The sequence below is a fragment of the Oncorhynchus mykiss genome, chromosome 18, assembly GCF_013265735.2.
Source record: "Oncorhynchus mykiss isolate Arlee chromosome 18, USDA_OmykA_1.1, whole genome shotgun sequence".
Classification (NCBI taxonomy): domain Eukaryota; kingdom Metazoa; phylum Chordata; class Actinopteri; order Salmoniformes; family Salmonidae; genus Oncorhynchus; species Oncorhynchus mykiss.
The window spans coordinates 10,940,121-10,967,683 of record NC_048582.1 but is presented as its reverse complement, the minus strand read 5'-3'; the positions used below and the strand labels follow the sequence as shown (position 1 = coordinate 10,967,683).

At 44.9% G+C, this 27,563-nt stretch overlaps 2 protein-coding genes and 1 long non-coding RNA gene across 5 annotated transcripts; all 3 read right to left on the bottom strand.

Moving 5' to 3' along the window:
• Positions 1–204: 204 nt before the first annotated feature.
• On the bottom strand, positions 205–6,940 carry LOC118936256 (myosin light chain 3, skeletal muscle isoform-like). Of its 2 annotated transcripts, XM_036951781.1 has the most exons (6): positions 6,590–6,940; positions 5,906–5,963; positions 1,868–2,011; positions 1,190–1,360; positions 870–947; positions 205–659 (listed from the first exon to the last, which is right to left on the bottom strand). In XM_036951781.1, exons 1-6 carry the CDS (start codon positions 6,590–6,592, stop codon positions 631–633), a joined length of 483 nt encoding a protein of 160 aa, XP_036807676.1. In that variant the 5' UTR covers positions 6,593–6,940; the 3' UTR covers positions 205–630. The 2 variants fall into 2 exon arrangements, with proteins under 2 accessions (XP_036807676.1, XP_036807677.1); XM_036951782.1 differs by lacking the exon at positions 5,906–5,963 and having other exon boundaries at positions 214–659; positions 6,590–6,613.
• Positions 2,018–5,899, bottom strand: LOC118941091. The gene is made up of 3 exons (XR_005037369.1): positions 5,635–5,899; positions 5,487–5,590; positions 2,018–5,363 (listed from the first exon to the last, which is right to left on the bottom strand). It is a non-coding gene; the product is annotated as an uncharacterized LOC118941091 (long non-coding RNA).
• Positions 6,941–10,854: 3,914 nt separating the features above from the next.
• Positions 10,855–23,281, bottom strand: LOC110527277 (LanC antibiotic synthetase component C-like 1 (bacterial)). Of its 2 annotated transcripts, none has more exons than XM_036951779.1 (10): positions 23,148–23,281; positions 22,599–22,747; positions 22,252–22,369; positions 21,663–21,873; positions 21,128–21,281; positions 17,516–17,662; positions 14,227–14,409; positions 13,448–13,624; positions 12,561–12,633; positions 10,855–12,275 (listed from the first exon to the last, which is right to left on the bottom strand). In XM_036951779.1, the coding sequence occupies exons 2-10, from the start codon at positions 22,683–22,685 to the stop codon at positions 12,199–12,201; spliced, it is 1,227 nt and encodes a 408-aa protein (XP_036807674.1). In that variant the 5' UTR covers positions 22,686–22,747; positions 23,148–23,281; the 3' UTR covers positions 10,855–12,198. The 2 variants fall into 2 exon arrangements, with proteins under 2 accessions (XP_036807674.1, XP_036807675.1); XM_036951780.1 differs by lacking the exon at positions 23,148–23,281 and adding an exon at positions 23,085–23,147.
• Positions 23,282–27,563: the final 4,282 nt, after the last annotated feature.

The window sequence follows — 27,563 nt, the reverse complement described above, 5'->3', positions numbered from 1 at the left end:
CAGCAAATAGTGTTCTTTCAGTCAACAGTAGTTCACTTGTTTAATATGTTTATGAAAAAATATGCTATGATATATGATAGTTGTATTTCAGTGAAGGTGTATTTATACACATCTTAATATTCCTGTCTTATCTTTTCATGGAGGACACCTGTAAAATAGTACATCGTCACAAGCTCAAAGAAGAAGACCAACAATCAAGCCAGGTGGGGGATGTACTTTTGGAAAAGTTTATTCTGAAACGACAGAGTGAAAATAAATATAACTGATGGGGGAGGGGCTTGGCGGCCGATCCACAATCTTTTCCAGCCAGCATTGCCGGCAAGATGATGACATGAGGTGGGCGGGGCAGAGGGTACAATCCCCTACTTGATGAGTGGTCACCGTCCCACCCCAAGAGGAGAAACATGCCCCAGGTGGAGGCGAGGCTCGTCATCTGACAGCGGAGAGGTCACTTCCGTAGAGAGGAGTAGTGATGAGTTGAAAAGGGGACGGACGAAAACAGAACAAACACAGAATGGCTTTTCGACATCCCATTATAGTCCTTTTCTTTCCTAGGTTGGTCTTTAGAAAAACAGTCCTGACACCATGGGGTCTGGGAGATGGATAAGCTTTGGTTGCTGCAGCACTATCTTACACAGACAGGACGTGCTTGACGAATGCTGTGGGGAGAACAGAGAGAACGCATAAGTACAGGAGCAAGAGACCTAAATAAAAAAAATCATAAAACATACACATTTATAAAATCATTTCATAAACATCAATTTAAATAAGAGTACAAATATTTGAATGATAGTGTTATTAAAACAGCCTGTGACGTGATCTGTGCAGGATCCTGGGTATTTGCTCTTTAGAGGTTGAACAAGACTTGCCCTCATAGTTGATGCTGCCGTTCTCGTCCTCCTGACCTATAAGGAGGGAATCAATCTCGGCCTCTGACATCTTCTCACCTAAGAGGGACCAACAACGAGCCAGTCAGGAAAACACACACATCCTGAATGCAAAATCAACCCCAACACACCCTACACCCTAAGCACGTGTGTAGATCTGAGACGGTTAGACAGGTGTAAGCAATGTGGCAGTAGTGTCCCTCGGGTGTAGGGTGGCCAGGGGATGTCACCCAGCCAACCCCTAACCCACTGCCCAGTCAGCGCTGTACTGTAACGTGTCTAAACGTATCGACTCCACTCACCCAGTGTGCCCAGCACGATGCGCAGCTCAGCCCCAGACACGGTGCCGTTGCCCTCCTTGTCGAAGACGCGGAGACCCTCAACGTAGTCATCAAGTGTACCCTTCACTATTTTATCGACTTTTTCCATCATGGGCATGAAATCGGCGAAGGCCAGCCTCTTGTTGGCCATATCTGACACGACGAAGGAGAAGAGATTGACGTTAGTCACACACGGTAGGGTGGTCCATCTATAGCCTTCCACTGCTTGTTTTCATACGATCACATCGTACACACCACGTCAATGACAAACAGTGTCTCGCTAGTGACGGTCGTTACCTCATTATTATTTTATATAATCAGTCTTTCAACCAGACAACAAAATTAACATTCATATCGTTACCAGATGTGGGTTCAAAGAGTATTTGTTTATTTCAAATAAGTGGAGTGTTTGATCAAGACCACCTGGAGGGCGGTGGGGTGGGATTTACACTTTTGGGACTATTCCATCCCCGGGGCCACATTTAGTAGGGCAAACGTATGTGGGACTTTGCAATGTCATGACTAGAACAGACATCATTACTTATTCTACAGGAGTAGAGAGGCCTGTTTGGTCGTCATACTACATTTATACCTGAACGTATCATGACGTTCTCACAACGTTCTCTCAACCTATCCCTATAGGAGTAGTGGTGGTCTCACCATCGGGGGATGGTTTTCCCAGGATCGCTGCAACCTCCTTGTTCTGGGGGTTCTGTCCCAGGGCGCGCATGACATCAGCCACCTGGTTGTATCCAATCATGCTGTCACCGACTCTGTCGAAGAGCCCAAAGGCCTCTTTGAAGTCTGGAGGGCGGAGGGAAGAGCAGAAGAGTTACGATGAGTTGGATGAAGACAAGCGGAAAGTACACAAACATACAGTAAGTAACCTGACAACTCTTCACACTCAAAATGTTTCAATAAATCAAAGTTGTAATATTTTAGTTATTGAAAGGGACGAAAAGGAGCTTCGTCGTTATTAGTCATTTTGTTTTGTGAACCAATGACAAAACAGACCAGGTATTTGTTCAATACTTCTAGTAAAACTACACGCAATCAATGACACTGTTCTCGTGAAAGTTCATTCTAAATGCAGCACTGGAGAATGGTGAGAAACGACATGTCTCATGTTGCCGTGCTGCAGATTCCAAGATGGCGACCGCTCGATTCCTCCCTCATTGTTCCCTGAATAATGATCAACTGTAGAGGTGAGGTAGCATGGCAGGCGGGTCCCTATTTCTATGGACTCCACTGTGAATCTCAATTGAAAGTGATCCAACAGATTACTGGCCTTATGTGATTTCTGAACTGCAGCAGCTGCCCCCCTCCCTCACTCCCCCCTACAAGGCCTGCTGGCGTTTGGCATTTAGGACCAGCGACTGACAATCGATACGCCCTAAGAAAGTAACCCATGCCATATACGGGCACGGGCGTGTCCGCCTGCCCGGCTCGGTTTAAACATAAGAATGCTGACTCTGGAGTAATCAACACACGCTAGCATAGGGCCCGCCTGCATTCCTCCAGCACCCAGCCTAGCTGCTCCTCCAGCACCCAGCCTAGCTGCTCCTCCAGCACCCAGCCTAGCTGCTCCTCCAGCACCCAGCCTAGCTGCTCCTCCAGCACCCAGCCTAGCTGCTCCTCCAGCACCCAGCCTAGCTGCTGCTCCTCCAGCACCCAGCCTAGCTGCTCCTCCAGCCAATAGCAATTTATCTAGTCTAGAGTATGCAGAAGCAGTGGATTCTTTAGGAAACAGTTTATAATAACTTGTATTACATTATAAATGTTTATAAATGTTTATAATGAAAAAACATTTGTTTATTAATGCTTATTTATGAAAGTTGATCAAGTGTTACCAATTTGTTCTAATAGTGACTTGTCTGATAACACCTATACAATAATTGTATTGTATAAGATGACATACAGGAATTGTATATGGTCTTAAGAACAGTGTGTTAATGATGTGTCCAGTATAGGAGAGTGGGGCCCACCTGCAGCACCCAGCCTAGCTTCTCCTCCAGCCAATGGGGCCCGCCTGCCACTGACTGACGTGATACTTCACTAGGTGCTAAAATGAATAATTGGCCTCAACAGTTCATTTCCAGCTCACCCTTTTCTGACCAGTTACCTACCACTAGTTAGTTCTACACACACACACCAACTACCACTAGTTCTACACACCAACTGCCACTAGTTCTACACACACACACACACACACACACACACACACACCAGTTCCACACACACACCAACTGCCACTAGTTCTACACACCAACTGCCACTAGTTCTACACACCAACTGCCACTAGTTCTACACACCAACTGCCACTAGTTCTACACACCAACTGCCACTAGTTCTACACACCAACTGCTACTAGTTCTACACACCAACTGCTACTAGCTCTACACACCAACTGCTACTAGTTCTACACACCAACTATCTCTACACAAAACAACAGCCACTCTGAAGGAGTCTTTTAAAAGATCATGTCCTTCAGTGAGGAACAAAGGGTGGAGGGTGGGTCAGGCTCCTGCTGTACGGAGATGCGGCTGGCCACGCGAGCCCTAAGGACCACTGTGCTCTGTCATTCAAGACAAGACAGTGCTGCTCAGAATAGAAGCAGGGACACTAATCTCCTCTGGACAGCTGAACAAGCCCCTGGGTTATTCTGCACTTGTGTTGTCAAGGCCATGGGCTCCAAAACTAGTGGACACAACTTAGGTAATTTCCAGTGACTTATCACACTTTGTTAGGCCCTCACAGACGGGACCTCATGGTGCAGAAACCATGCAGATCATACAATTCTACGTTGAGAGGATAACTAAAGCTAGTCCACAGGGGAACGTATTCTGGGGGCAACTTGACTGAGTGTAATTTTGCCTATTGAACTTGGTGAGTGCTACTTTGTAAAACACAGGGGACAGGCTTTTTCACTGAGCTATCTGTAAAGACAAAGTCCTCACCTAGTCCACATAGTCCTCACCTCACCTAGTCCACAGAGTCCTCACCTAGTCCACAGAGTCCTCACCTCACCTAATCCACATAGTCCTCACCTAGTCCTACACAGTCCTCACCTCACCTAGTCCACATAGTCCTCACCTAGTCCACATAGTCCTCACCTAGTCCACATAGTCCTCACCTAGTACACATAGTCCTCACCTAGTCCACATAGTCCTCACCTAGTCCACATAGTCCTACACAGAGTCCTCACCTCACCTAGTCCTACACAGAGTCCTCACCTAGTCCTCACCTCACCTAGTCCTACACAGAGTCCTCACCTCACCTAGTCCTACACAGAGTCCTCACCTAGTCCTCACCTCACCTAGTCCTACACAGAGTCCTCACCTCACCTAGTCCTACACAGAGTCCTCACCTCACCTAGTCCTACACAGAGTCCTCACCTCACCTAGTCCACATAGTCCTCACCTAGTCCACATAGTCCTCACCACACCTAGTCCACATAGTCCTCACCTAGTCCACATAGTCCTCACCTAGTCCTACACAGAGTCCTCACCTCACCTAGTCCTACACAGAGTCCTCACCTAGTCCACATAGTCCTCACCTCACCTAGTCCTACACAGAGTCCTCACCTCACCTAGTCCTACACAGAGTCCTCACCTCACCTAGTCCTACACATAGTCCTCACCTCAACTAGTCCTACACATAGTCCTCACCTAGTCCACATAGTCCTCACCTCACCTAGTCCTACACAAAGTCCTCACCTAGTCCACACCTCACCTAGTCCTACACAGAGTCCTCACCTCACCTAGTCCTACACATAGTCCTCACCTCACCTAGTCCTACACATAGTCCTCACCTCACCTAGTCCTACACATAGTCCTCACCTCACCTAGTCCTACACAAAGTCCTCACCTAGTCCACACCTCACCTAGTCCTACAGAGTCCTCACCTCACCTAGTCCTACACATAGTCCTCACCTCACCTAGTCCTACACATAGTCCTCACCTCACCTAGTCCTACACATAGTCCTCACCTCACCTAGTCCTACACAAAGTCCTCACCTAGTCCACACCTCACCTAGTCCTACACAGAGTCCTCACCTAGTCCACATAGTCCTCACCTCACCTAGTCCTACACAGAGTCCTCACCTCACCTAGTCCATATAGTCCTCACCTAGTCCTACACAGAGTCCTCACCTCACCTAGTCCTACACATAGTCCTCACCTCACCTAGTCCTACACATAGTCCTCACCTCACCTAGTCCTACACATAGTCCTCACCTCACCTAGTCCTACACAAAGTCCTCACCTAGTCCACACCTCACCTAGTCCTACACAGAGTCCTCACCTAGTCCACATAGTCCTCACCTCACCTAGTCCTACACAGAGTCCTCACCTCACCTAGTCCTACACAGAGTCCTCACCTCACCTAGTCCACACCTCACCTAGTCCTACACAGAGTCCTCACCTCACCTAGTCCTACACAGAGTCCTCACCTCACCTAGTCCTACACAGAGTCCTCACCTAGTCTTACACAGAGTCCTCACCTAGTCCTACACAGAGTCCTCACCTAGTCCTACACAGAGTCCTCACCTAGTCCTACACAGAGTCCTCACCTAGTCCTACACAGAGTCTTCACCTAGTCCTACACACAGTCCTCACCTAGTCTTACACAGTCCTCACCTAGAGAGTAGATAGACAGGACAAAGAGAGGGCCCTAAGAAACTCAACACACTTCACTTACCCTCGATCTGGTCAGCCGAAAAAGCGGAACCGGATGCCTCAGCGGGAGCAGCATCAGCCTATTAAAGATGCACACAGCACAAGACAAGGATGATTCCCTAGGACCTGATCTGGGACCTGTTATAACCAATCCATCACCACCATGCACCACGGGCGTCCTGCCATTCTCAAAGTACCAACACATCGCCAGCACCATGGTGATACAGAGACTAATCTCAAAGTGATGCAGGTGCTCAACAGAATAACATACAAGTACAGGTGTATAGAAGGTCTACATTCTAGATATAGAACAATAAATTAATTAGACACTAGGTGAGAAATTACAGTAGTCAGTGTGACGATGGCTAGATGAAATGCTTTCAATGGTACAAGTACGTAGAGCTGTACAGATTAGCATTAGGGATATATTCCAAGGTTTCTCTGTGGAGCCCAATGAGAAGCTCTACTCTAATACGTCCACCTTGGTTTCTTCCCCAAAAAATGGAGTATGACAGTGGTTTATTTTGTTAAAGAAAGGAACCACCCAAGTCTTGATATCCAATCTCTATACCAAATCACACAGATGCCCTCATGGTAGTTCTGTAGCAACGTCAGGCTTTTAGATAATCCAATAGCCCCAAAGCCACACAAATGTATAGGCACAAAAAAAAAGCATTCAGGCACTGGTAAATCCAAAAGTACACACCATTACGGAGATGAAGGAGTTGACACGGGGCAGAAAGAAATACTAAAGAAGCAGGAGTCCCGAGAGAGAGTGGTCCTGAACCATGCTCAATGTCCCTCTCTTATTTATGATCGGGTGGTGATGTCACGGGGCGGGTCAGATGCCACTTTGGAAGTTCTCTAACTTTCTTAGGGCAATACGGAAAGTGGAGCTGTGGTCCCCTCTTGGAGCGCTGGCAGGCCTTTAGAAGGACGGGGACAGGGCTATATTTAGTCGGCTAAGGAACTGATTCGAGACGCCTTGTCTCGGGTCAGCATTTCCAAACCCCTTTACAAGGGTCGCAAATGATTTTATTGGTTGACATTCTAGCCTGCAGTAGGTGAGTGATAGATGGGCACTGAAATGGGCTAGATTTGCGTGTTCCGGCGCGGATTTAAAAAAATGCGCCGAACCAACAGAACCTACAACTGCAGAAAGCTTCTCATGTGATTATTTTTAAACAGTGAGAGTCTTCCTCCTCTTATGGTTGTATAGGGGAGTAGTCAAAACACACAACGAAAAGCAGGGTCCTGTTGGGTCCGCAGCAACAGTACGTCATGAAGCACTACGTTTAACAGGATATTTGTTGGCCGTAATAAGCATAGTGCCCTACAAATCAAGTTAGCCTTTTCCTATTGACGCTGCACACCTATTTGCATTAGGCCATAAACAACTGACACGAATTCGGTGGTAGGCTAATAAGTAGATGTGCGTGGGTTAAAAAAAATCCCCTGGGAAGCCAAGCCAGAATTTTTTTTTGCCATATTACAACCTGTGTTGTGACAATTGTGTTGTTTGCTCTATAACCTGTTAGTTCATATGTCTTGACACCGTTATATTTAGGTCTAAAGGCCGAGACAATAAGTCGAATACATTAAACCACACCTCTGTTTCATCACAAAACCGGAGTGCAACTCTGTCCGGTGGAGTCCACAAAGCATATTGAATAGTTAGTTACCTGACATACAGCATGGTCAAGAAAGTTAATGTTTCCCATATTTTCGGACTAATGATTTAGAACCAGGGACAGTTACTGAAAGTCGCAAAGACAACAGGAGCTGCCTTCCACTATTCCAGCATCACCTGTGCTTAGCATAAAACAGTGACAATAAAAGATACCACTAACAATTGTCCAATCAATGTAAGTTAAATATGTGGCTGTCCATGGTTCCGATGTGTGTGTTTGTTCGTGCAAGTAGAAAAAACATGTTGACTCACCCTACTTGTAGAGGTCAATGCCATCCTTCTCTCTTGCACGGTGACGAAACGGTCTATGATTGTCATACAGTACACGCTTTTATTTGTTGTTGTCTTAGGCTACCTGGCTAAAACGCTTGCTCGCTAGAATAACTTCCTTTCATGGGCAATGTTATCTAGTTAAACATTAGCCTTCTACATCTAGCTACATATTGAAACTTCAATCTTCTTAGTCCAGGGGCACAATGTATTTTATGGTTGAATCAAAAGCACTGTAATAATCATTGGCCAGTGCAGAGAACTAAGTAAACCCACAAATCCAAATACCCATCTCCATCCATGGCAAATTTAGGAAAGGGTCCATTTTAGCAAGATGGCCACCTTTTTATCAAGGCTGATTGGCTATTCATACCTTTCTTTTTATCAAGGTAGGCCAAATGATCACTGGCTTCCCTTGTATTCAATGCTACAGTTGGCAAAAGTAAAGGCTTGTTCTTGTTTTCATTATCCAGTTTGTGTGTTGCATGTTTTACCAATACATTATGACAGAGGTGGACGTTAGCCAATCATTTTTGTGTGTGGGTCACTGTAATATGAAATGACCAATAACGAGCAGAAAGACATTTTATTCTTCTGTCTTATTGGTTCAATTGTTCTCTCAGTTGGAGACGCACTCTTTCGTAAAATAAGATGAGCCGGCATGTCAGGAATGTCACCTGACAATCACTACACAAGCTAATAGAACAACCACCCCCTCCCAAGCTCCTTCACCCTGTTCAATCGAAACCAGACACCAGGGGATTGCGGAGTGTGTGTGTGTGGGGGGGTAGCACACATTGTTGCGCAATAGGAATGCACATTTGGACTAAAATAACCAAACAATGTGGGCCTACTATAAGAAACAATTATTCTTATCCTTGAATAAGTTGATCCTACCTATGGTCCAAGATGGAGAGTCATATGCCACTGTACTGTGTCAACAGGCCTAACACCATTAAACACAGGAGAAATACATCATGTCTGGGCTGTCAGAAGTGGACAGGCTACATATCAACCTCTATGATATAGGATGCATGCTGTATGATACCTTATTGAAATGGTGCTTGTGAACGTCGATAACAGCCTGGCAGCGATTCAAAGAAATAGAATAATCTGTGATTGAGATAAAGGTTGTATGAGTCCAGTTTGTGATGACACAGATTATAGCTATACCGTGTGTGTGTGGTGTATAAAAGACTTGGAAAATCAACAGCATGAAGAATGAGTAATGACTCACAACATAATGTTTTGTATTAGAATTCATTAACGCCATGGAAAAGGCTATAGCCTACAGCTGAGTACTGATCTATGGCGTGTGCAACGGCTCGGATGGACACGAATGGGTGGATCTGCACCGAATCCAGATATCCAAAGCAATTTAAAAAGGATAGTTACCTTATTTAATTGGGACTGTGTTGCACTTAAACAGAGTTTACATTGAACCAGTGGCCACTTGTTATTGCCCAATCAGCTGTACTTTTGTCAGAAACCATGTTGGAAATGTTGTGCCTGTGTGGAATCTGCCCCTTATGTCACAGTGGTCAGTAGGTCAGACTATAGAATCCACAGTGTGACTGTCACTGTCCTCGACCCCCAACAAGGTCAAGAACACAGCCATCATTAGTAACATCCCCTGTTAATACCCAGCCACCAAGCACCGCTACATCAATTCATCACCTGTGCTTGATTGAGCATGCCTGTAGCTTAACGGCCCAACAGATTAGTCCCAAATCTGCAAGCTCCGCCCACCTGGCATTCTAGGCAGGCTAAAGCAAACGCTCAATGTAGTTCAAGCCCCGCCCACCTGGCATTCTAGGCAGGCTAAAGCAAACGCTCAATGTAGTTCAAGCCCCGCCCACCTGGCATTCTAGGCAGGCTAAAGCAAACGCTCAATGTATTTCAAGTAGTATTTGAACCCAGGTTTGATTTATCCCGACCTTGTGGTTCCATCCCCATCCCACTGCCAGTGTTTTCCTTCCCCCTCCTGCTGTATGTAATGTGGTGTAGGACACGTCTGGGGGCTTGGAGAGGCCGCGCCCCGGGACACATGAGCACTATTTTTACCCTCGCTCCTGCGGTGTTCAGTTTCTTATCTCCTCCTCCCCCTGTCCCGATCTCAGAGAGGGGGACAGGGAATAGTTCCTCAAGGGGGGGGGGGCACTGGTTGCTGGGACATTTGCCCCTTCTACCCTGAGCCAAGTTGTCTTGGGTTCAAATACTATTCGAAATCAATTCACACATTAAGCTATGGTTGATTGAGCTTGCCTGGCTCAAGGGCACCAATAGAACAGTCCCAAATGTCAAGCCCAACCATCAAACCCACCCACAGGCTAAAGCAAACAGTCAAATACTATTTAAACCCAGGTTTGAGCCCATGTCAGCCACACATCGTAAAAGAGGGGCAGGGAGCAGGCTTAAAAAAAGAGCTGACGTATTGTGCCCCCTCTCCTTCAGGGTTACAGGAGCCTGATCTGGCATAGAGAGTGTTAGGAGTGGAGTTCCTTAGGGACAGGGTAAATGACTTCAGTAGTCACACAGCTCCACAGTTACAGCCCAATTAGTGTCCTGTTAGAGGCTCATACTGTAACACCCCTTTACATAACCGCACAAGTCAATTGGTCAATACAGCAGGTTACAGAGCAGCTTGTGATGGAGGTGGTTCGGGGAACCTTGTGTTGGCTCCCTAAGCTCAGTAGGTAAATAGTCTTGTTGCACACAGGAGACCTGTGGTTTAACATCCACATTTTTGGTGCCTTTGTGAACGGAGTCAAATATAGAGAAAGTCGGAGCGGTCAAGTCAGAAAGAGGATATGAACCACTTGACAGGGTCTGGAAAGGGGACAGTAAAATGGAGGCTTTAGCAGACGGACGGATGGACTCACCGATTCTTGCCGCTCAACGCGCACGCTGCCATTCCAAATGGACAAACTCTCCGCTGCCCCCTAGTGGCTTTGCTCTGTTATTATAACATCAGGCCGAGACAAGGAGCCAGTCAGATTCAGAACACTAGAACCATGAATAATAGTTTAATACCAAAGGTAACAGACAGGTGAGATGTAAAAAATACCTTGTTTTATTATTTAGCCAATGGAAACGTGAAGAAACCGTAGATGAGCAGTAGAGTTACAAGCGTACATCACACACACACAACTTATGATGCGCCACATGGTCATTACAGTTTTACTGTAGTACTTTGTCACACAGTATAATCATTTTACTACAAAGTTTCTATTGCAGCCACAATCTGCAAAGATGAAAAATCCTCTACACCATGGAATTTATATTCCGGTTATTCAAAAAAAAAAGGTGAAATCTAAAATTAACAATTAACAAACATGAATGTTGGAGCAAAGATTATTACTATTTTTTTTTAATAGGAGATTGGTCGGTACTCAAATCCCCTTGGTATTTTTATTGATTCATAGACAGTACAGCTGGACAGCAGAGCCAGATAAAAGGGACCGACAGGAGAGGTGGAGACAGGGCTCCAACCCCCGTCACCTAGGGGGTAATTATGGTCCCGAGTTGAGTGGACCCATTGACCAGACTCCAGCCCAAGCAAACAAATCCTAGTCAATTTCATCTTAGACAAACTGAAGTCTCATTGCGTCATAAAATGAATGAAAAGTAAATATTGAATTGATGTCCATAAATGAACAATCCACTCGAGGTGGTTCTCTCTGCTTATGCCCCATGTCTAGACACAAAATAGTGAGCCAGTTTCAGTGCATAACACTTCAAACCCCCATGCACCATGCACATATTAGACTAGGGGCGACATTTTCCTCACGCAAAAAAAAAAGGTGCAGCTCTGTGCAAAGAATACCATAAAACTCAATCTGTATGATAAAAAAACTCATTATAAAGCATGATTTAATTTGAACTTTTCAACAAGTAGTGTTATAAGAAGGCAAGAATTTAGCCAGGGTTTAGTCAACTGAGCAATGCATGCGATGTGTGCGATGCAATTGAGAGTTGAAGTTTTTGGAATTCACATGGGATAATTTGCCTTCACATCTATTTGATATCTTATGGTTATTTTGCTCACTGCTCAATGCCATTTGCTCGTGCAAAATGTCACCCTTGCACTGATTGTCCCTGGTCCCCCTCCCTACAACACACAATTACTGTTCGTTCAGCCAATAAGGAGAGACTGTGGGAAGATTTTGTTGTGATGGAAAAAGTCATCTTGATTATCACCTGCAGAGGTGACTCTACGGTGTATATGCCAGTGTGTGTTTCTTTAAAATGTCTCGGTGTGTGTGTGAGAGAGATGGAGAGAGATTAGGTGCTTGGATGTGTATGATAGTTTCCAGAGCAGCAGGCAGGAGACCAGGGGTAAGCAGGGATACCTTTTACACCTCAAATGCTGGGAACTTTGATTTCAGGGGCTGGAGGAGGTCTGCCAGGAAGTAGATGGTTCCAGCCATGCCTGTGGACAGGAAGTGACACATTCATTTCACGTCTAAAACAGTTATTGGGTCGTATTCGTACATCTTAGCAAAACATTTGCAAAGGAAAATGAAAACGTGTTCAGGTCGTCCCTCCCCGTTTATCAGTTTTCTACCATTTGATACATAATGAACACAACCATGTTCAAGCTTTCCACTATTCATTGACCAATAGAAACCTGTCAAATTATTGAGCAAATCTGTGATCTAGGCTAAACATTCCAATTGAAACACTTGATATTGTGTGTTAGACGGCTTCACATTACCTTCAAATAATGAGAACGGAGTGTCCGGTGTCCTGCAGCCATGTTTGCCGTAGTTCATGCACCAGTCTGCAAACTACACAAAACACAAGACCACAGCTTTTTACAATACAACAGTCAAACTTCATGAGTATCAGACCATTGACAAATACTGTCCTAAGAGAAAGACTGTCCTAAGACAAATTCATCTTTAGCAGCCCATTCTTACTGTGTGCCTTACAGTGCCACTTGAGATGCCACTAGGATTAAATGGCCCACTTGTGTGACCACAAAGCCCTTCTAGTCTGTTCCGATACAGTACATTGGATTAAATGGAAGAGCTTAAACTACACATGGGACCCCCCCACCCCCCTCACGGTCTGTTGATGCAAAGACACGCGCTAATAGCAACACGCTGTCAATAGCAACACGCTGACAGCCACTTAGCGGTTGTCAATAAACATACAACGGTTCCCTTCTCAAGCGTCTCAGGTTCTCTGAATATTGTTTAATATAAGTTTGGGTCGCTGCCAGCAGGATTATTGAGTGTAGTTCAGAGTATTGCTAAAGTGACCTTCAATTTTATATGGAAACTCTGGATTCTGAGAAGTTTTTTGTAACAGCTACCGAGACAAGCTGTTAGTGGGTGATAAACCTTGTAGAGACCCCCCCGTCAAATGTCTATTTGTTGAAACATCAAACCATCAGAGACTGGTAGAGGGTGAGGACCTACAGTTGAGCCAGGAGTTATTCCTGATTTAAAATAAAAAGTTATTTGATCATGTGACCGGACGAGGGGAAACTCCAGGCTCCACACCCTCATCAATTGATGAGAGCTTGCTTGTGGTAACAGGTGAGGACATTGTCAGGAGATGTCACCGTCAGGTCAGTAAGTTCAGGCTGCCTCTCACCATACAGGCCCTGTAGAGGTGCTTGGGGTCATGGGTGAGCTTGTAGAGGGCCAGGAAGGCGTAGGCGTTACCCGCGGCGCCGTGACACAGGCCGTAGCCCTTCTTCAGCAGGCCCCTGTGCCACACCACCTCCCCACACTGTAGAGCCTCTTCCAGGTACTGGCCCACTCCAAACACCTGCAGGGGGAAAACAGGGCAAGGGCATGTTCAGTAAGGCTAAATGTTTTTAAATGTTTCAAACAGGAAAGTAACATGTCTTTCTTTAGGAGACGTTGAGACAGTACTGTAACAACTCAGTCTAGTTCTAACCCAAAAGGATTGATTACTAATGCCCTCTATGTTAAATGTGTGACACATGAAACACATTGTCAGAATAAAAGCAAAGTGATAATGTTTTAAGGGACATTATCCTAGTGTATTGTAGCTATACCTTTTGGTTGGTTGCTAATACAGCAAATAAACAACTTCACCACCATTACTTTCCAAGAGACCCCCGGCCTCGATGATGTTATTCTGCCAATTACATCTGAGATTGCATGTACCATAGTAATTATCCATCACATATTCTATACATGTACCATAGTAATTATCCATCACATATTCTATCCATAACATAGTACTGGGGTGTGTTGAGTAGAGGCACACCGTATCAAAACATTTTGTAACGGGAAAAAAGCAAACACCTGCGTTTTTATTGGATGAGTTGAGATAGAAAAGAGCACCTCCCAGTTCCACTAAAAGGTTTACCCTCTACTGAACAGGGCCCAGGTTTCCAGTACCTTGTAGGCCTGCAGCAGCATGTAGATAATGCCTGGGGCTCCATGACACCAGTGCACCAGCAGGTCCCTGTTGTCCCCTATGCAGGGCGGGTAGTTCCCAGTGGGAAAGCGGAGTCGACAGACGTGGTCCACGCTGGGCCTCACCAGCCTGTGGACCCTCTCATCCCCCGCCACATAGCCTGGCTGCAGGGCACAGAACAGGGAAGACATTTTTCATGGCTCACACTTCATAGTAGGTTGATGAAAACGCTGGGGTCATTTCCATTTGGTGGTTTGTTATCAATGAGAAAAAACAAGTTTACTCCTGAATTGATCCCAACCCTGGTTGCTGATTCCTCTATGTTTAAGGCCCCATAATAGTGTTTCCAAACCTGGTCTTCAGAGTCTCCCAGTAATTTCACATACTCTAGTCCAGCATCAGCGTATGATTCAACTAGTCAACTACTTGGTGGAGTAGGACTTAACAGACAGTGGCAAGAAAAAGTAAGTGAACTCTTTGGAATTACCTGGATTTCTGCATAAATCTTCATCTAAGTATAGACAAACACAGTCTGCTTAAACTAATAACACACAAATTATGGTATTTTTCTTGTCTATATTGAATACATAATTTAAACATTCACAGTGTAGGTTGGAAAAAGTATGTGAACCCCCAGGCTAATGACTTCTCCAAAAGATAATTGGAGTCAGGAGTCAGCTAACCTGGAGTCTAATCAATGAGACGAGATTGGAGATGTTGGTTAGACCTGCCCTGCCCCATAAAAAACACTCACAAAATGTGAGTTTCCTATTCACAAGAAGCATTGCCTGATGTGAACCATGCCTTGAACAAAATGGATCCCAGAAGACCTAAGATTAAGAATGGTTGACTTGCATAAAAGCCTTGATGTTCATCAGTCCACAGTAAGACAAATTGTCTATAAATGGAGAAAGTTCAGCACTGTGGCTTCTCTCCCTAGGAGTGGCAGTCCTGCAAAGATGACTGCAAGAGCACAGAGCAGAATGTTCAATGAGGTTAAGAAGAATCCTAGAGTGTCAGCTAAAGACTTACAGAAATCTCTCAGGTTGAGAGCTTCAAGTTCCTTGGTGTCCAGAGCAACAACAAACTAGAATGGTCCAAACACACCAAGACAGTTGTGAAGAGGGAACGACGAAGCCTATTCCCCCTCAGGAGACTAAAATGATTTGTCATGGGTACCGAGATCCTCAAAAAGGTTCTACAGTTGCACAAACTGGTTGCATCGCTGTCAAAAAGGCTTCTCAACAGTTTTTACCCCCAAGCCATAAGACTCCTGAACAGGTAACCAAATGGCTTCCCGGACTATTTGCACTGTGTGCCCCCCCAAACTCCTCTTACGCTCCTGCTACTCTCTGTTTATCTTATATGCATAGTCACCTTAACTATACATTCATGTACATACTACCTCAATTGGGCCGACCAACCAGTGCTCCCACACATTGGCTAACCGGGCTATCTGCATTGTGTCCCAACACCTGCCAACCCCTCTTTTACCCTACTGCTACTCTCTGTTCATCATACATACCTAGTCACTTTAACCATATCTACATATACATACTACCTCAATCAGCCTGACTAACCGGTGTCTGTATGTAGCCTCGCTACTTTTATAGCCTCGCTACTGTATAAAGCCTGTCTTTTTACTGTTGTTTTATTTCTTTACTTACCTATTGTTCACCTAATACCTTTTTTGCACTATTGGTTAGAGCCTGTAAGTAAACACAAGGTCTACCTGTTGTATTCAGCATTTCACTGTAAGGTCTACTACACCTGTTGTATTCAGCATTTCACTGTAAGGTCTACTACACCTGTTGTATTCAGCATTTCACTGTAAGGTCTACTACACCTGTTGTATTCAGCATTTCACTGTAAGGTCTACTACACCTGTTGTATTCAGCATTTCACTGTAAGGTCTACTACACCTGTTGTATTCAGCATTTCACTGTAAGGTCTACTACACCTGTTGTATTCAGCATTTCACTGTAAGGTCTACTACACCTGTTGTATTCAGCATTTCACTGTAAGGTCTACTACACCTGTTGTATTCAGCATTTCACTGTAAGGTCTACTACACCTGTTGTATTCAGCATTTCACTGTAAGGTCTACTACACCTGTTGTATTCAGCATTTCACTGTAAGGTCTACTACACCTGTTGTATTCAGCATTTCACTGTAAGGTCTACTACACCTGTTGTATTCAGCACACGCGACAAATACTTTGATTTGAACATGCTGACATCTCTGTTGACGAGTCTATGATACGTAAAACATTGAACAAGAAAGGTGTTCATGGGAGGACACCACGGAAGACACTGCTGTCAAAAAAAAAGTTTAAAGTTTGCAAAATAGCATCTGGATGTTCCACAGCGCTACTGGCAAAATATTCTGTGGACAGATGAAACTACAGTTGAGTTGTTTGGAAGGAACACACAACACTATGTGTGGAGAGAAAAAGGCACAGCACACCAACATTAAAACCTCAACCCAACTGTAAAGTATGGTGGAGGGAGCATCGTGGTTTGGGGCTGCTTTTCTGCCTCAGGGCCTGGACAGCTTGCGATCATTGACGGAAAAACGAATTCAAGTTTATCAAGATATTTTGCAGGATAATGTCCACTGAAATTAAAGTTCAACAGAAGTTGGGTGATGCAACAGAACAACCCAAAAGACAGAAGTAAATCAACAACAGAATGGCTTCAACAGAAGAAAATACTCCTTCTGGAGAGGCCCAGTCAGAGTCCTGACCTCAACCCAATTGAGATGCTGTGGCATAACCCCGAGAGCGGTTCACACCAGACATCCCAAGAATATTGCTGAACTGAAACAGTTTTGTAAAGAGGAATGGTCCAAAATTCCTCCTGACTGTTATGCAGGTCTGATCCTCAACTACAGAAAACGTTTGGTTGAGGTTATTGCTGCCAAAGGAGGGTCAAACAGATATTAAATCCAAGGGTTCACATACTTTCCCCACCCTGCACTGTGAATGTTTACACAGTGTGTTCAATAAAGACATGAACATGTTTAATTGTGTGTTATTAGTTTAAGCAGACTGTCTATTGTTGTGACCTAGATGAAGATCAGATCAAAAATAAATTGACCAATGTATTCAGAAATCCAGGTATTTCCAAAAGGTTCACATACTTCTCTTGCCAAAGTATGAAGGCGTTTTCTTTAGATTCAGAATCCTGCATAAATGGGCATTTCAACCTATCAGCTTTACCTGCATGGGAATAAAGGGAAGTTCGAACCAATCGGCTCTAGCTTTATTACCTGCATGAGGAAGTAGTAGATGCCTGCCAGGCCGTGGGCGGGGCCTACATACTGTTCTTGGTACCACTCGTACATCAGAGGGCTCTGGTCCTGACAACGGAACCTCTGAGACTGGCCCTCCCCCGATATTAACACAGCCTCACAGATCTGTGGGAGAGAGACCAGGGTCAAAACACACATCACTGGATCTGTGGGAGAGAGACCAGGGTCAAAACACACATCCCTGGATCTGTGGGAGAGAGACCAGGGTCAAAACACACATCCCTGATATCAACACAGCCTCAGATTAGAGGGAGAGAGACCAGGGTCAAAACACACATCCCTGATATCAACACAGCCTCAGATCAGAGGGAGAGAAACCAGGGTCAAAACACACATCCCTGATATCAACACAGCCTCAGATCAGAGGGAGAGAGACCAGGGTCAAAACCCACCACAACTCAGTCAGAACCCTCCCAATAGAGTGGTTGTATTGCTTCTGAAAATCTGTAGGGTGGATGACTGTAGGGTGGATGTACACAACATATATCAACGGGATAAGATAATTCATGCTTTTCACTGTGCCCGACCTGAACCTTACTGGCGCTGATATTATATAATGGTTTTGTCCGGGGATGGGCATCTGAACTCATAACGAGGGGCTGCAGTGGCTCATGGGTCAGCTTACCCACATCCACACATGCAGTCAGACCCACCCTTAGCCTTGGGAGCCTTATGCAAAATGTTGTTACGCGAACACTCCTGAGCAATACATTTTACTCCCCCCTACATTTTAGCCAAAGACTAGTATACGCAATGTCTAGTCTATTTCATAAATGTGCAATAAGCATAAAACAGTTAAATAAGGAATTGGCAACACATTCTCATTCTGAGAAATATGGTAGTTCACTTGATTTGAACATCTGAACCAAGTGGACAGGCTGACATGCTGCTGAAACAGTTGCAGACAGACAGAAGGGTGTGTTCATAACAGTTGCAGACAGACGGGTGTGTTCATAACAGTTGCAGACAGACTGAAGGGTGTGTTCATAACAGTTGCAGACAGACAGAAGGGTGTGTTAATAACAGTTGCAGACAGACAGAAGGGTGTGTTCATAACAGTTGCAGACAGACAGAAGGGTGTGTTCATAACAGTTGGAGACAGACAGAAGGGTGTGTTCATAACAGTTGCAGACAGACAGAAGGGTGTGTTCATAACAGTTGGAGACAGACAGAAGGGTGTGTTCATAACAGTTGCAGACAGACAGAAGGGTGTGTTCATAACAGTTGCAGACAGACAGAAGGGTGTGTTCATAACAGTTGGAGACAGACAGAAGGGTGTGTTCATAACAGTTGGAGACAGACAGAAGGGTGTGTTAATAACAGTTGCAGACAGACAGAAGGGTGTGTTCATAACAGTTGGAGACAGACAGAAGGGTGTGTTCATAACAGTTGCAGACAGACAGAAGGGTGTGTTCATAACAGTTGCAGACAGACAGAAGGGTGTGTTCATAACAGTTGCAGACAGACAGAAGGGTGTGTTAATAACAGTTGCAGACAGACAGAAGGGTGTGTTCATAACAGTTGCAGACAGACAGAAGGGTGTGTTCATAACAGTTGCAGACAGAAGGGTGTGTTTGAGAGATGGCTGATGAGACCTGTGTTAATTCTCTATAGTATAATGGCTGATGAGACCTGTGTTAATTCTCTATAGCTTAATGGCTGAAGAGACCTGTGTTAATTCTCTATAGACTAATGGCTGATGAGACCTGTGTTAATTCTCTATAGCCTAATGGCTGATGAGACCTGTGTTAATTCTCTATAGACTAATGGCTGATGAGACCTGTGTTAATTCTCTATAGCTTATAGTAGTCCTACCTACTCATACAGTATACATGTTTTATTGATAGAAATACAAAGATTTATTACAACTTTATAAACACACACAAATGATTTGTTCGTTCGATCTTTTTCAGTCGGTTAAATGTATTATGCGAGAAATGGCGGTGAAAACGCTCTTATGAGCAAATACTGATATTACAACCATCACATGGAAGTAAACTTGGGAGTCACACAATGATATGGGTGTGTGGTCCTCCCACTAGGACTCGGGGAAACCATGCAGTTTATTAGACTACAGATTAAATAATGATGAACTTCACAGGGTTTTGCTCCTTTCGAATAAACATAGAGTCTTATTCTGGTTACCTGAGCGCTACGCGACTGCCGTTTGACAAATACTTGCGCTCTTATTCATGTTAAGCTCATCGTGTAGTCTGCCTGCCAGCTGTTGGCTAGAGCGCATGGGCCAAGACGCAACAGTTTGACTCAACTATCGGTAGAGTTGAAAATGTGATGGAAACACATTGAACCTCAGATTTTTATTGGGGACGTGAAAAGTTAAGGGAGAAGTACATTGTGTGCACTACGTCATCACCCACTGGTTTGTATCCACACCACGTCTGCTTGGTGGAAACACCACACGTCTGCTTGGTGGAAACACCACACGTCTGCTTGGTGGAAACACCACACGTCTGATTGGTGGAAACACCACACGTCTGATTGGTGGAAACACCACACGTCTGATTGGTGGAAACACCACACGTCTGATTGGTGGAAACACCACACGTCTGATTGGTGGAAACACCACACGTCTGATTGGTGGAAACACCACACGTCTGATTGGTGGAAACACCACACGTCTGATTGGTGGAAACACCACACGTCTGATTGGTGGAAACACCACACGTCTGATTGGTGGAAACACCACACGTCTGATTGGTGGAAACACCACACGTCTGATTGGTGGAAACACCACACGTCTGATTGGTGGAAACACCACACGTCTGATTGGTGGAAACACCACGTGTCTGATTGGTGGAAACACCACGTGTCTGATTGGTGGAAACACCACGTGTCTGATTGGTGGAAACACCACGTGTCTGATTGGTGGAAACACCACATGGTGGGAAAATCTGCATATTTTCTTTTTGCATGAAAATCGGTGGCCAATTTGATGGAAACCTGGTTAATGACTGACAAGAGAGGAACTGCTGATGCACAACCACATATCTAAATTGCATCGTGTATTCTAATATTATAACTCTCAACCGTATGTTGAGAAGGCGACAGTTCCTAAAAATAATGTTTTTAACGTGGGCCTACAAAAAGGGGGGCCTCCCTGGCTTTGTCCTTCAGAGCACAGCTCCACCAGTGGATGCATTACCAGGCCAGCACAGTACGTGGCTCGACTAAGCTCCTTTCAGTCGTTTAAAAGGGTAACAATTTCATGTCATTATAAAATTGTCCTACTTAGATGATCGTTCACCTTTCTGATGACAGTGCTTGTAGCTCACTCAACCAACTCTGTTTCTATTGAACACGGTCAATGTAACAGTGCTTGTAGCTCACTCAACCAACTCTGTTTCTATTGAACACGGTCAATGTAACAGTGCTTGTAGCTCACTCAACCAACTCTGTTTCTATTGAACACGGTCAATGTAACAGTGCTTGTAGCTCACTCAACCAACTCTGTTTCTATTGAACACGGTCAATGTAACAGTGCTTGTCAAACACATTTAATACATATCCAATGTGTCTGTGAAGAACCTTAACCGTGAGCCTACGACTGACCTGTTGGATGTACTGGATGGGGATCTTGTCGTGGCCAAACTGCTGGTTGATGAAGGTCAGGGCGTAGAGGTAACCCATCCTGCCATAGAGCAGCTCATCAGGGAGACCGCTGGCCCCAGAGCCCATTACCACCGACTGATGGAGCTGCAGCAGCCTGGAGGGAAGGGGGAACACTCAGGTACTTCAGATCTCTTATGGCATCTTACCGATTAACTGTTTGGACTTCATTCCAAATCAACATCCAGCCTTTATCACATAGGATCAGGTGGACCTGTTGCCATATTGTGACACCTACCAAATCCTCTCAGATCTACACAAGTGCGAGGAGTGACTGGAATGATATCCAGATACAGATCAAATTAGCGATTAGGTGGAATGAAATCTAGACACACAGAGCACCAGTGTCTTAATTCTCAGACTGGCGAGCCGTCCGCAATGACGTATGTAACACATCATTATATAAACACATCATTATATAAACAGATATATAGATATACATACACACGTCTATGGCTGGCCCATGTCCTGTACTGACCTGCTGAGGCATTCGTCTGACTCCTGTGCCCTCTGTACTCTATGGTAGACCACTGCAGCCACGGCCAGGGGCCCGGCGTCACCGCACAGGAAGGTGACATCACGTCGCCGCGTCGGACACGTCAGGCTGTGGCCCACGTAGTCCAGAGCCTTCTGCAGGAATGAAGGCTCGCCGAACACACCGTGGAGGTGCAGGTAAAGCAGGGCGATGCCTGGGGAGTGAGAGGGGAGACGAGGAGGGGGAGAGGGGACAGGGAAGAGGGCAGAGAGAGAGGGAGGGGATGGGGGGAGACGAGGAGGGGGGAGAGGGGACAGGGAAGAGGGCAGAGAGGAGGGAGGGGATGGGGGAGACGAGGAGGGGACAGGGAAGAGGGCAGAGAGGAGGGAGGGGATGGGGGGAGACGAGGAGGGGGAGAGGGGACAGGGAAGAGGGCAGAGAGGAGGGAGGGGATGGGAGATGATGAGGGGGACAGGAAAGAGGGATGCGAGGAAGAGAAAGGTGGGGACAGAGTTTAGGAGACTTGTGATTTGAGGTGACAGAATGTAGTCGAAACCTAGAAAAAGCAAGATGGTGGGTTCTTCTTCCTCACCTGCCCAGCCAGTGTAGCCAGTGCAGTCTCTAGGGTCAGCAGACTTGAGCCCATTCTCCATGTGCATCAACAGCTGACTGATGGCATTGCTCAACCGCCCTGCAAACTCTGCTGTGAGCTGTAGAAAACACCATGACAGAACATATTGGATTTTATTGTATTAGATCTTTATCAGTAGTCCTGGCTTTGAAGTCCTTTGAATGTTGCATATTTCAGTTACCTGATGCATTTACCATAAAAAGGCTCATGACATGTAGGCTATGTATTGTACAGCCAGGGTATGTATGACCGTTTGCTTACCAGGCCTAGCTAGCTTTAACTTCGGCTAGCTAATGTTAGCTTCATACCTTTCCTTGTGAATCAAATAGTTCTTGCACAGATGCAGGGTTCCCATCATAGTCTGCGTATGGGTTCTTCCAAGCTCTCTGGTCCATTTTCTTCCAACTCCCCTCCGCTCCCACTAAAACTCAAGTTTTTTGGTCAAACGAGAAGGAATCTGCGAGAGAGGTGGGATGGGGACACACGATGTTGAGACCACTCTCGGTCTGGCTCTCGCAACAGATATAATTACATTAATTTCAACAACTCCTTGGTAGAGGGTGCAACAAAAATATGCAATGTATCTCGCTATCTAACTAAATCAAATATAATAGTTAGAGACACTGCTTTGGAAGAGATTCGTGCAACACGCCCCCAAACTTGCTAGCTATGCTAACTAGCGCTAGCATGCTACGCTAGCTCAATATCATGTGCTCAGTCGCCATTGAAATTAGCATGTGTGATAGTGCAGCTAGCTATAGCTACAATATTAGCTAATATTTTGAAACACATGCCTTTGCGCTAAATACACACAAAAAAGGCCGAATGTTAAAAGTCAGTCGATTAAAAGGACATACCACTGCAGACGGTTGATGTTTATAATGTTCTTGATCGCTTCACTGACAAACACGTTGAATGGACTTTACAACGTCAGTGTGGCCACCTGGTGTGAAGGAGTCCGCATTACAGGCCTTTTTTGGTTACTTCGAGCAGTGATGAGGACCGTGTGAGGTAATATGTTGATGTGCAGTAAATAACGAGTTAAACAATCAACTATCATATTTACTGACTATTCATTTATAAAACACTATTCATCTTCAACTGCCACCTTGTAATGCTGCCACCTGTGCATTGCAAATACGATATTGCAATTGTACTGTGTATTTTCTTGTGTGCCATAATGACAGTGAAAAGGCATAAGCAATGCTATGGATTTTATGCACGCAGGGATAGATTGAGCTGGTGGAAGGATATGCATCCAACTTTAAAAAACATTGTTGCCTTTTAAACAAAGCATAAGGTTTTGCTATGAAGGCCAGTCTCTGGCCAGTCTCTGCATTAAGGTCTTACACAGCAAATTAGTCGTCCAATGAAAAGAGTCCATTTGATATTTTAAGTATAAATTGTGCACCAATATTACATTTTAAAAGCCTGTTATATTAATATTACATGCCCTTTAATATACAGTACCAGTCAAAAGTTTGGACACACCTACTCATTCATACACATTAAATGTAAAACTATTTTCTACATTGTAGTAGTGAAGACATCAAAACTATGAAATAACACATATGGTATCATGTAGTAACCAAAAAAGTGTTAAACAAATCAAAATAGATATATATATTTTTCAACCTGAGACTCATTGACCTTGGCTCATTTTCTGTGAAGAACATGTAAAATAATGCATTTTCATTGAGTGCACACTGTGCAACCCCCTGCACATTTATATTACATATGTGGTGTTCTGGTCCACTGGGCCCGAGGGTAATGAAAGTGTGGAAAAGTGTGTGTGTAGGTGAAAACAAGTAAAAATGAAACAAAAAGGTTTGCTGTGTGCCTTCACTCTGTCTTCCTCCTCACTGGGCCTGCAGTTTCAACATAGACAGACAGACATGTTCTTGGTGCTATCTCCCTACCTGTCTGCCTGTCTGCCTGTCTGTCTGTCTGTCTGTCTCCCTGCCTGTCTGTCTGTCTGTCTCCCTGCCTGTCTGCCTGTCTGCCTGTCTGTCTGTCTGTCTCCCTGCCTGTCTGCCTGTCTGTCTGTCTGTCTCCCTGCCTGTCTGCCTGTCTGCCTGTCTGTCTGTCTGTCTCCCTGTCTGTCTCCCTGCCTGTCTGCCTGTCTGCCTGTCTCCCGCTTTTCTCGCGCTCTTTACCCTTTGCAGTGTTTGAAACTACACAATGTCTTGCGGGAACCTTCACAATGTTATTACAATACATTATTTCGATACATTATGTTGATACATTGTAAAACAAAGTCAGTATTTTCCCACACTACCAGCCAGGTGCCAATTGGAGGAGGGACAAAATAAATTTGCCAGCAGCATACCACCCTGCATCCCACTGCTGGCTTGCTTCTGAAGCTAAGCAGGGTTGGTCCTGGTCAGTCCCTGGATGGAAGACCAGATGCTGCTGGAAGTGGTGTTGGAGGGCCAGTAGGTGGCGCTCTTTCCTATGGTCTAAAAAATATCCCAATGCCACAGGGGACACTGCCCTGTGTAGGGTGCTGTCTTTCGGCTGGACGTTAAACGGGTGTCCTGACTCTCTGAGGTCATTAAAGATCCCATGGCACTTATTGTAAGAGTAGGGGTGTTAACCCTGGTGTCCTGGCTAAATTCCCAAGCTGTCCCACATACCATCATGGTCACCTAATCATCTCCTGCTTACAATTGGCTCATTCCTCTCCCCTGTAACTATTCCCCAGGTCCTTGCTGTAAATGAGAATGTGTTCTCAGTCAATTTACCTGGTAAAAAATAAATAGCTTTGCGTGTGTCTCCTTACCACATTCAATCAGTATGGCAAATATACTCTCTGCTCAGAGGGTCTTAGAAATAGAGAGAGAAGCTAGTTCCACTTTGGACATCTCGGCATACAATGCATTTGTCATCTGGATGGGGTTGAACCTAGATTGGAACAGAGGGAAGCTCTGTAGAAGACGGCTCTTTCTCGAGGAGCTGGGCAAGGCTGGGTGAGACCTCCAATTCAGAGGAAGCAACATATCCCAAGGACCCCAGCTTCTGCAGCCATCGTGAGGATGCTGGTGCCCCATCCGCCCGACCCACAGAACCAACAACTCCAATACTGGAAGTAAGTGTGTGTGATGTTGTTGTGTGTGAGTCTGACTCTCCTACCTTGGCCTGCTGTAACTATATACAGTATGTGAGTGAGATGTTAGTAAAATTCCTGAACTAAATATTTTCATCATTCTAGATTGCTGCCGGTAGCAACAAGAAGAAGCGCTGTGATGTGTGTGGACCCAAGAAGGACAGGAAGACACAGTATACACGCAACAAGTGCAAGAAATACATTTGCAACACACAGACAGTAAAACTCTGTCCCTCTTGTGGTGTGTAGATCGACCTTAATTTGTGTTCAATGGGGCTCATTTATCATTTCAATAAAATACTATATGTAAAATTTGTTCTTTCAATTTGTTCAGTTCAAACCAATAAACATCCATCGTGAAAAACAAAAGTGGAACATGGTGGTTATTTCTGTTCACTACACTCTTAGAACAAAAAGTGCTATCTAGAACCTCAAAGGGTTCTTCGGCTAGCCCCACAGGAGAACCATTTGAAGAACCATTTTTGGTTCCAGGTAGAACCCTTTAGCTTCCAGGTAGAACCCTATAGGTTCCATGTTGAGCCCTTTCTACAGAGGGTTCTAACCCAAAAGGGTTCTGCAGGAACCAAAAAGGTTTCTCCTGTGGGGACAGCTGAAGAACCCTTTTGGAACCCTTTTTTCTAAGAGTGTACACAGGTCCATGGAAGCTCTTCCCTGATTAGCACCATCAAATACATCTGGAAGTTGATTACTAGATTACAAACCAGCATTTTCCATAGGAGTCTTTGTTCATATCAAGCTTTGATAGGATTCCTGTATCACAGTTAATGCACTGTAATGATAGTGAACTACCAGCCTCTTATGAGTCACACTGCCGTAGTTATCTGTCTTACTGTAGCTAAGTCCCTGTGCTGGGTTTGTGACACTTGATCTTCTTTTCCAATAAGCCTGTATGCTGTGTCCATTCTGAGTCTGTAATCTGTTTGTGTATTGGTGGCAGAATAATGACAGTTTTGCATATGTCGCTGCCATGGAAATGCCAGCATCTCCAACCAAGTTGCTTTTGACCTTCTTTAGAACCAATCAAGCTCTCCCACTCCTCCAGATTGAGCTCTCCCACTCCTCCAGATTGAGCTCTCCCACTCCTCCAGATTGAGCTCTCCCACTCCTCTAGATTGAGCTCTCCCACTCCTCCAGATTGAGCTCTCCCACTCCTCCAGATTGAGCTCTCCCACTCCTCCAGATTGAGCTCTCCCACTCCTCCAGATTGAGCTCTCCCACTCCTCCAGATTGAGCTCTCCCACTCCTCCAGATTGAGCTCTCCCACTCCTCCAGATTGAGCTCTCCCACTCCTCCAGATTGAGCTCTCCCACTCCTCCAGATCGAGCTCTCCCACTCCTCCAGATTGAGCTCTCCCACTCCTCCAGATTGAGCTCTCCCACTCCTCCAGATGGATAGCAGAGTCCGGGGAGCCAAGTCCACCTTTCAGAACCCAGAACAAGTTGTCTCCATTGGTTACAGCCTGCTGCTTTGCTGTCTTCTGAACAGTTCCAGCTAGAAACCCTTAAAGCCTGCAGTAGAGCGAATGCCTGAGCCTTATATTTCATATCTAAAATATATAGCTCTGGCTGATGCATTATCATGTGGTTAAATCAAATCAAATCAAATCAAATGTTATTTGTCACATACACATGGTTAGCAGATGTTAATGCGAGTGTAGCGAAATGCTTGTGCTTCTAGTTCCGACAATGCAGTAATAACAAGTAATCTAACTAACAATTCCAAAACTACTGTCTTGTACACAGTGTAAGGGGATAAAGAATATGTACATAAGGATATATGAATGAGTGATGGTACAGAGCAGCATAGGCAAGATACAGTAGATGGTATCGAGTACAGTATGTACAAATGAGATGAGTATGTAAACAAAGTGGCATAGTTTAAAGTGGCTAGTGATACATGTATTACATAAGGATACAGTCGATGATATATAGAGTACAGTATATACGTATGCATATGAGATGAATAATGTAGGGTAAGTAACATTATATAAGGTAGCATTGTTTAAAGTGGCTAGTGATATATTTACATAATTTCCCATCAATTCCCATTATTAAAGTGGCTGGAGTTGAGTCAGTATCAGTGTGTTGGCAGCAGCCACTCAGTGTTAGTGGTGGCTGTTTAACAGTCTGATGGCCTTGAGATAGAA